This window comes from Centruroides sculpturatus, unplaced genomic scaffold, assembly GCF_000671375.1.
Source record: "Centruroides sculpturatus isolate CEXI.00-Female unplaced genomic scaffold, Cexi_2.0 scaffold332, whole genome shotgun sequence".
In the NCBI taxonomy this organism is placed as follows: Eukaryota; Metazoa; Arthropoda; class Arachnida; order Scorpiones; family Buthidae; genus Centruroides; species Centruroides sculpturatus.
The window spans coordinates 178469-193334 of record NW_019384524.1 but is presented as its reverse complement, the minus strand read 5'-3'; the positions used below and the strand labels follow the sequence as shown (position 1 = coordinate 193334).

The 14866-nt window shown below is 35.2% G+C and overlaps 1 protein-coding gene across 1 annotated transcript in view; it reads left to right on the top strand.

Annotated features, from left to right (window-relative positions):
* Nucleotides 1-14866, top strand: part of LOC111622817 (eukaryotic translation initiation factor 2D-like) — a 45530-nt gene that overhangs the window by 30543 nt on the left and 121 nt on the right. Inside the window, exons 3-5 of the mRNA XM_023365238.1 lie at nt 6959-7047; nt 10216-10336; nt 14655-14826. Of these exons, the coding sequence (XP_023221006.1) occupies nt 6959-7047; nt 10216-10336; nt 14655-14826 (382 nt within the window). The remainder of the gene's footprint in view (nt 1-6958; nt 7048-10215; nt 10337-14654; nt 14827-14866) is intronic.

The following is a 14866-nucleotide window of genomic DNA, read 5'->3' as shown; positions in this document are numbered from 1 at the left end:
GTATTTAATGAAAAATGATATATATTTTCATTATAATTAAATATAATAAATACAGTTAAAAATTTTGGGACTGACTAATCCAAAAAAGTCTTCAATATGATTACTATTGGATTCATCTCACAACAGCTCTGTATCATCAATGTCTACTTGCCCCTCCAAGGATACTGCACTTTGCACTGAACTCCAAACTCTAAAGGACGCACTACTACTGATACCTTTGGACACCAAATCACCCTATTTGGCATAGCCCTACCAAAGATTCTAGAGGATATGCAGTTGGTAAATTTATCTTGGAACTTGGACTTCCAATCTTAAACAGTAGTACTTTACCTACTTTCTCCACTGATGAAGGAGAAAACTGGATTGACCTCTTCTTGGGTTATCAGTTTCTCACCAAGTATAATATTGACTGTCAGACCCTAAATCAAACAAACAGTCACCAGTGACCATAATTATATTTTGATGAAAATCTGCATCCCCTTCCCTGACTCACACATCAACAACAACTGGCTGCTCTTCAAAAGACTCAAGAAACTCTGGGATCCTACAGACTTAGCTAACTTCCACACTGAGGACTCTTTTGACTACACTGGCCTCAATCTGCAGGAGGCTCTGCATAAGGCCTACCATCTCTCTACTATGGTCAGGGCAGACAAAATCTCAAACTCTCTGATGGAATAGGAACCTGGAGGACAGAAGTGTTTGCAAATTAAATTTCATGAAAAACAGACCAAATATTTAAACTCAACACCCTCAAAAACCACTTAAACCATATTTTATGTAGTCTGGTAACCTCGTATTTTGGATTTTCCTATTTGAATGACACTTTACCACTGGTCCAATAGAAAGAAGGGACTGTTGCTGAAGGGGTTGAAGTAATTCTAGAAAAGTACTCATTGACCTTCTCCTTGAACAGAACCACTACTAATTAATACTGGTCTACTATTAATATTTCAAAAGTGATCTGTGTTAAACAGGTTGTGATGGTTCTGCATGTGATAGAGTTGCTAACCTTAATGTCTGAAAGTCTTCATATGACTTGTTTAAATTTAAAAAAATCTTGTAAAACTGTGAATTGCTTTTATGTTATACCTATGCAAAAACACTATCTCACCGAAAATTATTTATTCACCATAATGAACATTTTCATCCTTTAACTAATTTTTTTTAAATCTATTTTATTATTAAATTGTATATATATATTTTTATTTTTTTGTAAAGAACAGTTATCAATATTCCATGATTTTTAAAAACCTGAAAATGGCTTGTAGAACAAATTGAAAATGTTCGTTAGGTTAATAAATAATTCCCAGTGAGATCAGGTGTTTTTGCATAGGTTAAGAAGCATCTAGCTGGGTATTAATTATTTTATGTTATAATAAAGTGTTTATATTTTTGCAAAAGATTGTATAAACTATGTGGGAAGTATGTTCTCATAAATATTGAGTTTATAGAAAAACTATTGAATTGCAAGTTGAAAAAATTGTAGACCTATAAATTTCAACTGTTATCCATCTGTCTGTCCTTCCTCAAACTCAAGAAAGGAGTTAGATATGTGAAAATCAAGACCAAATATAGAAAACTTAGGGGAGGGAGGCCCAGATTAACTATATAGGAACTTCAGATTTAGAATGGATGTCATGTTACTTTGATTCAAAATTTTCCCCAGAACAAAGATAGATGACTGGCAAAACTCTTGTTAACAGGAAAAGTATAACATACAGGGGCAAAACCACCACTAAAATTCGAGAACATTGTGATGAACCCATGACTAACAACTAGAGTTCAGTAGTCTTATGCACTCGGCTACCAGAGGGCACTTATTAGAATTAAGAAAATACTGTTCAGAAATGAAAAACTCGCGTCGTTAGATGTGGAAAATTAAACACTTATACATGATGTGGCACCAAAATCCGGACAAAATTCAATTTCAAATTCCTGCCGTTCTAAACCACTGGTAGATGTCGTGTTTGACGTTCAAATAGCTTGACACATGTACTAAACCATCATAACCTTGAAACAGTTGCAATGTTGAAACCAAGTGTGAAGTATAACTGAAGAGCCATGATTATCGAAAGTGTTTGCACTGGGCGCTTGGCAACAGAAATCATTCAGTTCTTTGGGTACCCGAGATCACCTGTATATGATGTTGTCACAAAGTACAACGAGTCAAAAACACTGCAGGGCTGACTCGTTTTACAACACCGGCAAGGAAAACTCACTTGAAGAGTGCATTGTCAGGACACCTGAAAGCATCTAATGGGCTTAGGAGCTGATTTTTGAATATCCAGGTCAGTCGATCCAAAAATTGTCACCGGTTGTTGGTGTGAGTGAGAAAACTATGCATAGAATCATCAAGCAGAACCTCCGCTACAAGTCTTACACAATTAAAGTGAGACAGATGCTTTCCAAAGCCACCAGGTCAAGGCGAGTTGAACGCTATAACCTGCTTTTGTGTTCCTTAGAGCCGCCGCAAACTAGTGCTTTGCGAGAGCAAAACGCTAGCAAACATGCGCTAGCACAACCGATGACGTCAAAGGCTCTGCCCCTTTCTTCTTTCCTGTGTAGTTTTCCTTTGCTAGCGCAGTGATATAAGAGTACACTCACTGTTCACAGAATTCAACAGCTAGAGCAGTCATGCTAGCAAGAGAGAGCGGGGAAGATGGATGACTACATGAACATGTCACAAGTCGAAAAAGAAATAATAGAATTTTATCGATATATGTAAATTACATAATTAATACATTCAGTATTGAAAAGAAACAGTATAAACTTTGTATGTAAATAGTAATATATAAATAGTTTTCGGCTAGTTAAGCCTAGTTAGGCTTAAACATGTTTTTCCTATGCTGTTTCAAAGTTCAGAATGAAAACTGACTGATTACAAGTACAGGTTATGACAAAATCTTATTCTATAGCCAATCCACATCTGTGGAATCCACGTCATGTGGATTACGTTACGCGAGCAAATATGTAGTTTGCGGCTGATTCTTGTCCATGCAGCTTACCTAGCAAAAATGGCTCATGGCCTCGTGGAAAAAAAGGCGGGGCTTGGGAGTGCGACTGAGCATACGCTAGCTCCCGCATCCTGTAGTTTGCGGCGGCTCTTAAGAAACAATGCTGCTGGACGACTCAGGTTTTTTCCTGACAAGAAAATTTTTACTGTTGATGTGAAAATCAATTGAAGGAATGACCGTTGGCTCGCCCACGACCCTGAAGATGTCCCCATTATTGCAAGAACGAAATTTCTAGCAAATGTTCATGTGCTAGGTGTTGTGTCCAGTGAGGGTGATGTCATGCCACCGTATTTCTTTAACAAAGGGAAAAATGTCACAAAAGAAGTTTATTTGCATGTTCTGACAAATGTAGTGAAGCCATGGATGGAAACTGCGTCGTCTGGAAAGTTGTATGTTTCCCAGCAGGACAGTGCGCCTGCCCATGACCAAGAATGGAGGTGGTCATTCAAGCAGGAGGGGAATATATTGAGTAAATGTATTCTTTATGGCCTTATAAACAATGTGGTTATAAAAAAATTTGTAAACCTTTTCGTTTTTGCAATAAAAAATATTCTACTGGGTACAAATTACAAATAGACGTGCTATATAATTACTGTGACAGGTAACATATAGCACTTGCCTGCATGCAATCGTAAGTATTATCTTGTGAAAAATCTACAGGGTGCGTTGCCAAAATCCGCACCCTGTAGATTTTTCACAAGATAATACTTACGATTGCATGCAGGCAAGTGCTATATGTTACCTGTCACAGTAATTATATAGCACGTCTATTTGTAATTTGTACCCAGTAGAATATTTTTTATTGCAAAAACGAAAAGGTTTACAAATTTTTTTATAACCACATTGTTTATAAGGCCATAAAGAATACATTTACTCAATATATTCCCCTCCTGCTTGAATGACCACCTCCATTCTTGGTCATGGGCAGGCGCACTGTCCTGCTGGGAAACATACAACTTTCCAGACGACGCAGTTTCCATCCATGGCTTCACTACATTTGTCAGAACATGCAAATAAACTTCTTTTGTGACATTTTTCCCTTTGTTAAAGAAATACGGTGGCATGACATCACCCTCACTGGACACAACACCTAGCACATGAACATTTGCTAGAAATTTCGTTCTTGCAATAATGGGGACATCTTCAGGGTCGTGGGCGAGCCAACGGTCATTCCTTCAATTGATTTTCACATCAACAGTAAAAATTTTCTTGTCAGGAAAAAACCTGAGTCGTCCAGCAGCATTGTTTCTTAAGAGCCGCCGCAAACTACAGGATGCGGGAGCTAGCGTATGCTCAGTCGCACTCCCAAGCCCCGCCTTTTTTTCCACGAGGCCATGAGCCATTTTTGCTAGGTAAGCTGCATGGACAAGAATCAGCCGCAAACTACATATTTGCTCGCGTAACGTAATCCACATGACGTGGATTCCACAGATGTGGATTGGCTATAGAATAAGATTTTGTCATAACCTGTACTTGTAATCAGTCAGTTTTCATTCTGAACTTTGAAACAGCATAGGAAAAACATGTTTAAGCCTAACTAGGCTTAACTAGCCGAAAACTATTTATATATTACTATTTACATACAAAGTTTATACTGTTTCTTTTCAATACTGAATGTATTAATTATGTAATTTACATATATCGATAAAATTCTATTATTTCTTTTTCGACTTGTGACATGTTCATGTAGTCATCCATCTTCCCCGCTCTCTCTTGCTAGCATGACTGCTCTAGCTGTTGAATTCTGTGAACAGTGAGTGTACTCTTATATCACTGCGCTAGCAAAGGAAAACTACACAGGAAAGAAGAAAGGGGCAGAGCCTTTGACGTCATCGGTTGTGCTAGCGCATGTTTGCTAGCGTTTTGCTCTCGCAAAGCACTAGTTTGCGGCGGCTCTAAGGAACACAAAAGCAGGTTATAGCGTTCAACTCGCCTTGACCTGGTGGCTTTGGAAAGCATCTGTCTCACTTTAATTGTGTAAGACTTGTAGCGGAGGTTCTGCTTGATGATTCTATGCATAGTTTTCTCACTCACACCAACAACCGGTGACAATTTTTGGATCGACTGACCTGGATATTCAAAAATCAGCTCCTAAGCCCATTAGATGCTTTCAGGTGTCCTGACAATGCACTCTTCAAGTGAGTTTTCCTTGCCGGTGTTGTAAAACGAGTCAGCCCTGCAGTGTTTTTGACTCGTTGTACTTTGTGACAACATCATATACAGGTGATCTCGGGTACCCAAAGAACCGAATGATTTCTGTTGCCAAGCGCCCAGTGCAAACACTTTCGATAATCATGGCTCTTCAGTTATACTTCACACTTGGTTTCAACATTGCAACTGTTTCAAGGTTATGATGGTTTAGTACATGTGTCAAGCTATTTGAACGTCAAACACGACATCTACCAGTGGTTTAGAACGGCAGGAATTTGAAATTGAATTTTGTCCGGATTTTGGTGCCACATCATGTATAAGTGTTTAATTTTCCACATCTAATGATGCGAGTTTTTCATTTCTGAACAGTATTTTCTTAATTCTAATAAGTGCCCTCTGGTAGCCGAGTGCATAAGACTACTGAACTCTAGTAGTTAGTCATGGGTTCATCACAATGTTCTCGAATTTTAGTGGTGGTTTTGCCCCTGTATGTTATACTTTTCCTGTTAACAAGAGTTTTGCCAGTCATCTATCTTTGTTCTGGGGAAAATTTTGAATCAAAGTAACATGACATCCATTCTAAATCTGAAGTTCCTATATAGTTAATCTGGGCCTCCCTCCCCTAAGTTTTCTATATTTGGTCTTGATTTTCACATATCTAACTCCTTTCTTGAGTTTGAGGAAGGACAGACAGATGGATAACAGTTGAAATTTATAGGTCTACAATTTTTTCAACTTGCAATTCAATAGTTTTTCTATAAACTCAATATTTATGAGAACATACTTCCCACATAGTTTATACAATCTTTTGCAAAAATATAAACACTTTATTATAACATAAAATAATTAATACCCAGCTAGATGCTTCTTAACCTATGCAAAAACACCTGATCTCACTGGGAATTATTTATTAACCTAACGAACATTTTCAATTTGTTCTACAAGCCATTTTCAGGTTTTTAAAAATCATGGAATATTGATAACTGTTCTTTACAAAAAAATAAAAATATATATATACAATTTAATAATAAAATAGATTTAAAAAAAATTAGTTAAAGGATGAAAATGTTCATTATGGTGAATAAATAATTTTCGGTGAGATAGTGTTTTTGCATAGGTATAACATAAAAGCAATTCACAGTTTTACAAGATTTTTTTAAATTTAAACAAGTCATATGAAGACTTTCAGACATTAAGGTTAGCAACTCTATCACATGCAGAACCATCACAACCTGTTTAACACAGATCACTTTTGAAATATTAATAGTAGACCAGTATTAATTAGTAGTGGTTCTGTTCAAGGAGAAGGTCAATGAGTACTTTTCTAGAATTACTTCAACCCCTTCAGCAACAGTCCCTTCTTTCTATTGGACCAGTGGTAAAGTGTCATTCAAATAGGAAAATCCAAAATACGAGGTTACCAGACTACATAAAATATGGTTTAAGTGGTTTTTGAGGGTGTTGAGTTTAAATATTTGGTCTGTTTTTCATGAAATTTAATTTGCAAACACTTCTGTCCTCCAGGTTCCTATTCCATCAGAGAGTTTGAGATTTTGTCTGCCCTGACCATAGTAGAGAGATGGTAGGCCTTATGCAGAGCCTCCTGCAGATTGAGGCCAGTGTAGTCAAAAGAGTCCTCAGTGTGGAAGTTAGCTAAGTCTGTAGGATCCCAGAGTTTCTTGAGTCTTTTGAAGAGCAGCCAGTTGTTGTTGATGTGTGAGTCAGGGAAGGGGATGCAGATTTTCATCAAAATATAATTATGGTCACTGGTGACTGTTTGTTTGATTTAGGGTCTGACAGTCAATATTATATTTGGTGAGAAACTGATAACCCAAGAAGAGGTCAATCCAGTTTTCTCCTTCATCAGTGGAGAAAGTAGGTAAAGTACTACTGTTTAAGATTGGAAGTCCAAGTTCCAAGATAAATTTACCAACTGCATATCCTCTAGAATCTTTGGTAGGGCTATGCCAAATAGGGTGATTTGGTGTCCAAAGGTATCAGTAGTAGTGCGTCCTTTAGAGTTTGGAGTTCAGTGCAAAGTGCAGTATCCTTGGAGGGGCAAGTAGACATTGATGATACAGAGCTGTTGTGAGTTGAGTTCATCACTGATGATAGTGAAGTGTTGCAAAGTAGGTGAGGAGTTGGGCCTTTAGATTTGTATTCATCAAGAAGCCTGTACAGATGGGATTGTTGTTATCAATATAGTTAAGAATTTTCACTTGGCCTAACATAGCAACCTATGGATATGGTTCTTGAAAAGCAAGAATGCCAGCATCATATTGCCAAATGGTCTGGAGAGAATCAATTGATGCAGCTTTACTGTGTTGTAGATTGATTTGGAGAATGTTGAGTGAAAGGTTGATAACCACTGTCCTTTAGGGCAGTGGTTATCAACCTTTCTCACCTCACGAACCACTAAAGTCACAATTTTGAATCCTGCAGACCATTATCATGAATTTTTTTAAACAATACAAAATCTGTAGAATAATGATCATAAAAGTTCAATTTTATTATATTAATATGAAACTCACATGTTTAATTATAACAAATTAATGCAAGCCTAAAGTTCATTGCTGCTTGTTTGAAACAAGTTTATGGATTCTTCGCGCTTTTCCATGAACAATGACAATCGCACTCACAATATTGTTTATTGTTCATTATTTATTGATAACAGTCAAATCATTTTTGGTTTTAGATTCGAATAAAAACCCAATGAGTGAAAAAAGCAACTAAGCATTTTGCATTTCTTTTGTAATACTTCGTGTAACCTTCAGTTGATCAATGTTCAAATTTCTCCACGAACCACCCAAATTTTCTCACAGACCACCGCTGCCGACCATTGCTTTAGGAGATGATCTGAATAGTGCATCAAGTTGGGGTCATTAGAGGAGTTGAATGTGAACAGAGAAGGAAATAAGAATGCCAATTTATTCATATTGCATGGTCTGAATTTGAATGGTTTTCTGTCTTTTATGTATCTTTGAAAACTGACCCCAACACTTCTGACAGTTTCCTGCTCTCCAGAGCTGTTTTATTATATTTTGCACAATTAGTGCACTTTGGGACTTTTCCAAGATTAGGGAGGGCATTCTGAATTTGTGGTTCCTAGCACATTAGCTACACTTTTGTATCTCTGTACAATCATGGGAATTGTGATTGAATCCTAAACAATGGAAGCATCTGACTATAGATATGTAATCATCCATAGAGGTTGACACCATTCAATAAAGATTCTTCCTGTTTTCATGATGAGATTTCTGATTTTGGAGAACCATTTAAGACATGTCTGGATTAGGAGCTTCTCTTTGAAGTTATGCTGTGACTGACTTTACAGCTATTTTGGAAGTCAGCAGACAAAATGTGATCCTGGACTATCAGATTCTGTTGATGCATAGTGCTGAGGAGCTCCCCATTGCTTGTACTATTTGGTACATTCAATAAGATGATCTTTGGTAGTTTTTTATTTCTGTCTGTTACATTTATTTTCTGGGAAATTTCAGAATTTTTATGCCTTTTAGGTTATATTTTAGAACATATTAGGCCCATGCCTTTTTTAGAGTTTCTGTGTCTTTCTTTTGGAACCTGGATGCAGATGTTCCCCATTTGGCAGGGGCCTAATATGTTAATACTCAGATCCAGCTGTTTTGGAACAATGCAGTTTTGTATTAATTCCATTAGTTCCTTGGGTATCAGTGTGGATTAGTCTGGGGTGACATTAGCAGATAATATTATATTGTGGCCAACATTTTTAGGGTTTTCAATTCTTTCAAGTTTTTCTGATTTTTCAGTTATTAATTTTGTTGTCTTGCTTGGTGGGCAGGGCCTTCTTAACACCTTGGAATAGTTGCTGCAGGTTTCGATTGTCCCCTGGTTGGAGAGGTCTTTAAGGTCATTTCTAAATAATTGTTGATTAAAGAGATCAGGTCTTCTTCAGCAAATTTACATTTACAGAAGCATCATTGTTGCTCAGTGACATCATGTCCAAATGAGAGTGAGGACACAAGTAACACAAAATAAACAAATAGAATAACATGGCGTAAGAGACCCAAGGCTGAATAAAACTTGAAGTCAGTCAGAAACACTCCAAATTGTTCAGTATGATATGAAAATAGTGTGCCAGATGGAAAATGACCCAGGTTAGGATCAGCTAGACCTTCTGCCTGTTGGAGTTATTGACAATGGCCTTTATATGGCCAAGGATTTGAAATTGTAATAACTTTTTAACTAGTGATGATATAATAATAGGATTGAGCCCACACATGGTGATAATATCTTATAAAATGTGATAAAAGTGAGAATGGACCAAAGATCTGAGATTCCTGCAAAACAGCCTGAAAGATGACCAAAATAAATGTTAAAGAACACGAAAACTGACAGTTGTCAAGAAAGACCAATGTGGTATAATACACCTTACAAAGCAAGACATTAATCAACACCATGAAATACTCCGACTGCTGGAAAAGTCCAACAGAATTCCGTGGAATTCCAGAGCAATAAAGGCTGGAAAAACAAACAGAACCAAATGTGTCATATATTAAATGAAAGTACTCACTGAGATGAATCTAGTGATTTATAACACTCCAGTGAATAACTAAAAATAGAGCTCATGTAAGCAATGTCTGTACACTGGTGGATAGGTGGCCTCTATATTGGTATTACAGAGTAGTTTTTGTATTCATTGTAAAATCTAATGCAATGCATCTATTTTTATACTGAAAACAGATTTTTGTGATAGTTTAATGCATTAGCAAAAACTTTTATTTAAAGTTACTGATTTCAAAAAATCTAAAACAATTAAATATTTGTTTAGTTAAAATCTATGGTTATAATTAGAACTCTATCAAAAACATGAGTTCTTGAAGACATTAATTTATATGAACTTCCAAAATTATTACAGTATAAGTTGTAAGCTTGAGAAATAAGAATTTACTTCAAGAATGGTTTTAAATAAAACCATAAAGCATGATACTTACATATATAATGTATATATTTAATGTTCTAAAATAAAAATAAATGTTTAATGGAATTTATATATTATTTAAACTAGGTGTCTAAATAAAATGCAACAAGCCCATGAAATAATCTTCCCAGGACAGCCACCAATTTTCAAGAAAGGTAAATTAAACCAGATTGAAATAAATGTTGAGCAGAGAACAGGAAATAAAAAGGTAATTATTGCATTTATTTTACTTCTTAATCTATGAAGAATTTTTCTTTCTGATTAACTTGAAAAATTATTACAACAAAGTTAAGCTTTTGTTTTCTTTTTCCTGATCAGTAACATTATCTATTGAAATGCCAAAAGAAACTCTTTAAAAGCCATCAATTTGACTGGAGTGATGCTAAACTTCTATTAAGTAGAAATTCCAAATATCAGTTTCAGTAATTGAATATTCAGTATAAATTTCTTACTATCTACTTAATACATGTTATTTACAACAAGTAATGAATACCAAGTGTGCAAGTGCTGGTATCTAGATGACTAACATAGAATCACTGCAATGAATGATATGGAACATTTTTCCCAAAAAACTCACTCAATCTAATTAAAATCAGAACAAATAAACTTCCTAAAATATAGTTTATTACCAAAACTTTTTCAGCAAATAAAATGGTAAAATTTATGAATGTGAAATGCTTTCAAAGTGAACATGAGAAAATTTTTCTTGTTATATTGTTTTTGACTTATAGACTTTGAACAATATTGAGGCTTTGAAAGTTTATTTTTCTTTCAAGATCTGAAAAACTGTAAAAAATCTAATTTTCTTATTTTATTTAGTTGAAATTACACAGTCTAGTCACATTAATGTGACCACCCGACCACCCCTTACTGTCGACATCAACATGAAATGACTAATCACAGGTGGCAGGTAGGAACACATTGTGGTGGAGGGTATATGAGGTAAGCGAAACACATTGCAATCATTGGCGTAATGGATATATGATGCGATTTATCCGATGTCCAAAAGGGTATGATCATCAGCTTCCGGGCCAAGGATGGAAGCATTTCCAAAACAGCTAATTTTGTAAACTGTTTGCTTGCCGCCGTGGTAAAAATATACCGTGCGTGGCAAAATGGCACTATCCAAAATCAGCGATGTGGCAAATGTATGGGCCATAGACGACTGGGGTGAACGATGGCTGCAGAGATGTGTTTGGGCAAATAGACATGTGACCATTGACAACTAATTGCCCAGATGAACCAAAGAGCTACCAAAAGTGTCTTGTCTCCTCAACAACAGTTCAGTGAATGTTGCTGTTGTGAGATCAGCCTGGGGTACAGGGTAGGTTGTTACGCCTGTATCACTTACTAGGCAGCTAGTCGGCAAGACTAGTTCTCTGTCATCTACAAGAACGGCCTTTCCTGAACGTAGAGAAACGAGTGGCGGAGGGTCTTTACTTAAGCCAAATTTTAAGGTGGAGGTCGGTGATGGCGATATCACCTTTACATCAGGGTCCCGACACCAGTTTATCGGTTGTTTTACACGCGGATAAACACGCGTGGGGCAATCCTATTCCGATAATAATTGAGAGACATTACTTTATAAAATAAACCAGAATAAATTTAATTAAAACATAAATCAATAAAAATAGTACAAATAATATGGTAGTAAGAGACAATGACTACAAATTACAATCTATATGTCGAGAGATATATGGACTTATATCTAACCGATACGCGATCGAGAGAGAGAGCTCACAAAATCATTTAAGGACATACAACCTGATCGTTGTCTTTAAACTTCGGCTCTGTATATGAAGTATTTGTTCATTCCTCGAATTCTCTGTCTTCTTTCTTCTGGAGAGATCAACTTAACTGGGTGTATTTCTAGACTCAATCCTTCGTATATTGTATGGCTCATAGTATAGGCGTTGGCCTTTAAGAGCAAATATGTATGGAGTCCTGACTCTTCTATGTCTGTCGACAAACTCCCTGAATTCTGATAAATTTCCGCTATATCTGATGATTGGCGACCAATCATCATGCAAGATTCTTCCGTGGGAACGGACGAAAGGGGAATATGTGAGGGGTAAACATTTCCCATCAAAGCGAGGTTTTTCGCAGATAAAAACAGAGGATGTACTAACTTCCCTAGAAGGAAGTAGCATCTGTTATCTAATTTTCCCACTCTAAAACGTTATTTTTCTCACCCAAACGAAATAATATTTTATAACAAAATATTAACATTATTAATAAAATTACTATTTTAGACCCAGGGGCCTTTCAGACCTCACACTGGTATGGGCCTTCACAGCAGATGCCTGGTTGAAGTACCTATGCTGACTTCATCGGCGACAAAGGCTGGAATTTGCACACCAGTATAGCAACTGGACGTCCACTGAGTGGTGACAGGTGGCTTTTTCCGATGAATCACGTTTTATGCTCCATCGGACAGATGGATGTTGGCGTATACAGCATGAGGCATCTAAAAGCAAACACCCTGCAACAATTGCTGCAAGGGTCCATCTGGAGGAGGGAGCATTATGGTCTGGGGAATGTTTTCGTGGCATTCTCCAAGTGCACTTGTCATTGTGGAAGGCACAACGGATCAACAGAAGTACACATATGTCCTTGCGGACCATTCTGGCTTTTGACAGGTGGTCACATTAATGTGACTGGACTGTGTATATGATGTAATTAATTTTATTTTCCCCATGCTAAATTCTTTGCATAAATTGAATCAAATCATTGAAGTAGTTTTATGTCTTGACTAGAAATACATAATTCTAATGATCAAAATTTTAAAATATGTTCTCAAAATCCAAGTGATTGCCAAATTTTTATTGGGCTATTTTAAGTCTAATTAATAGAGAGGAATTTAAAAAGAAATTACATCAAAAAACTCAGATTTTTCGTAATTTTAAGTTCTATTTCTTTAATGTTCTTTTTACTTTATTATTTAACTGATGAAGATCATTAAAGACGATCGAAAATGTTTTTACAATATTAAATTATTTGCTGTAATATTTAAAAGGTGATAATTTTGCTTAATTCTTTCTAATTCCAGTACAAGTTAATATTTTTATTGTACTCATGGCATCGCCGGCCAAATTTTATAGAAAGTCTAATTAATAATCTGAAACAAAGTAATTTGATTAGAGGTAGGCAGTTAGGCTGCCAATCTCATGATTAAATAAACCATAATTAAACTCAAAATAGCCCAATAAAAATCTGATAGATCATTCAGTAACTCTAATACAATAACATCCATAACCTGATATATATCATGAATGTTCAAAATCAAATTAAGTTCCAAAATTTTTGTCTTTTCCTGAGGATAAACAAAATTTAAACATTTCAGCTTCTATAACTCACTACTTAATCTGAAGCTAAGATTGTCTTTTCTAGTCTTACTCTTCCAGAAACTGCTCTTACATTGCTGCTAACTTAATTAAAAATATTTTAACTTAAAATTATATTTTTAATTGTAGTATATACTATGGATTTTTATTAAATATCATCTATTGATATGTCAATTTTTTAATATTTTCAGATTTAAACATGATATACAGTGAAACCTCGCTTAATGAGCAAAAAAAATTGTAATAAATTGCCTCACATAATGAGTGACAAGGAGAGAGAGAGTCCCTAATTGTGCACATGATCCATCAGTCTGTGTTTAGCACTCGTTCTACTAGCATCTTAGTGTCGCTTGTGATCACACATATTACTTTTAAACATCAACAATCATAGCCCATTATATAATAAACATGCCAAACAATATGCCAAATTCTTGAACTATGTGAAGGCTATAATTAAATAATAGAAATTAATTAATTTGACTAGAGGTNATATCGTTTGGAGTGTTTATCAAACATATCTGTGATTTTTTTTTTTTTTTGTTTTCTGCAAATCAAATTTTCATTCCGCACTAGAAGAAAAGATGATGATTCACTCTCCTTAACAATGCATATTGTACAATTTTCTTTGAATAAATATTATACATAAAATATTTGAGTATTTTTTTTGGTGTGGACCACATTATCATATTTTACATTAATTTCTATGGAAAAAATTGTTTTGCATTACGAGTACAATTGTGGAACAAATTATGCTCGTTAAGCAAGGTTCCACTGTATATATATTTAACCAACTTTCATATAGTATCCAATCAATCAATATAAATAATCTAAAGAAAAGAAACAATACTTCACAGAGGGATATTTAGGAACAAAATTGTATTGGTTAGCCATGTTTATATGCTTTTAAGAAAAAACTCAAAATTTTTCTACAGTAATCAACTTTATTTTTCAGAAAATAAAATAAATTTTTAATGCAACAAATAACAATTTTTAATAATTTAAGCATCTCTCTGCTATACAAAAAAATAACTAATATCACATAAGAACTAAAAACCGGCTTACTTATCTGATGCAAACAAAATTTAAAATCTTGATATTTCTGTGACATAGCAAAATTTTTTCTTATATCAAATGAATAAGACACTACTGTAAAAGAAATAATAATATTTTATTTCTTGTTAGGTGACCTTAATAAATTATTTAGATGAATTTAAAATAGACGCAGAAAAGTTTGCACACGAAATACAACTGGGTGTAGCGGCAAGCACCAAAGTCGGAGAATCTGCTGGGAAAAAGGGCGTCCAGGTTCTTGTACAAGGAAATCAAGTGAAATATATTAGTAAATTATTATTAGGTGAGCTAACCTTAATGTAATTAAGTTTATATGTTTTTTT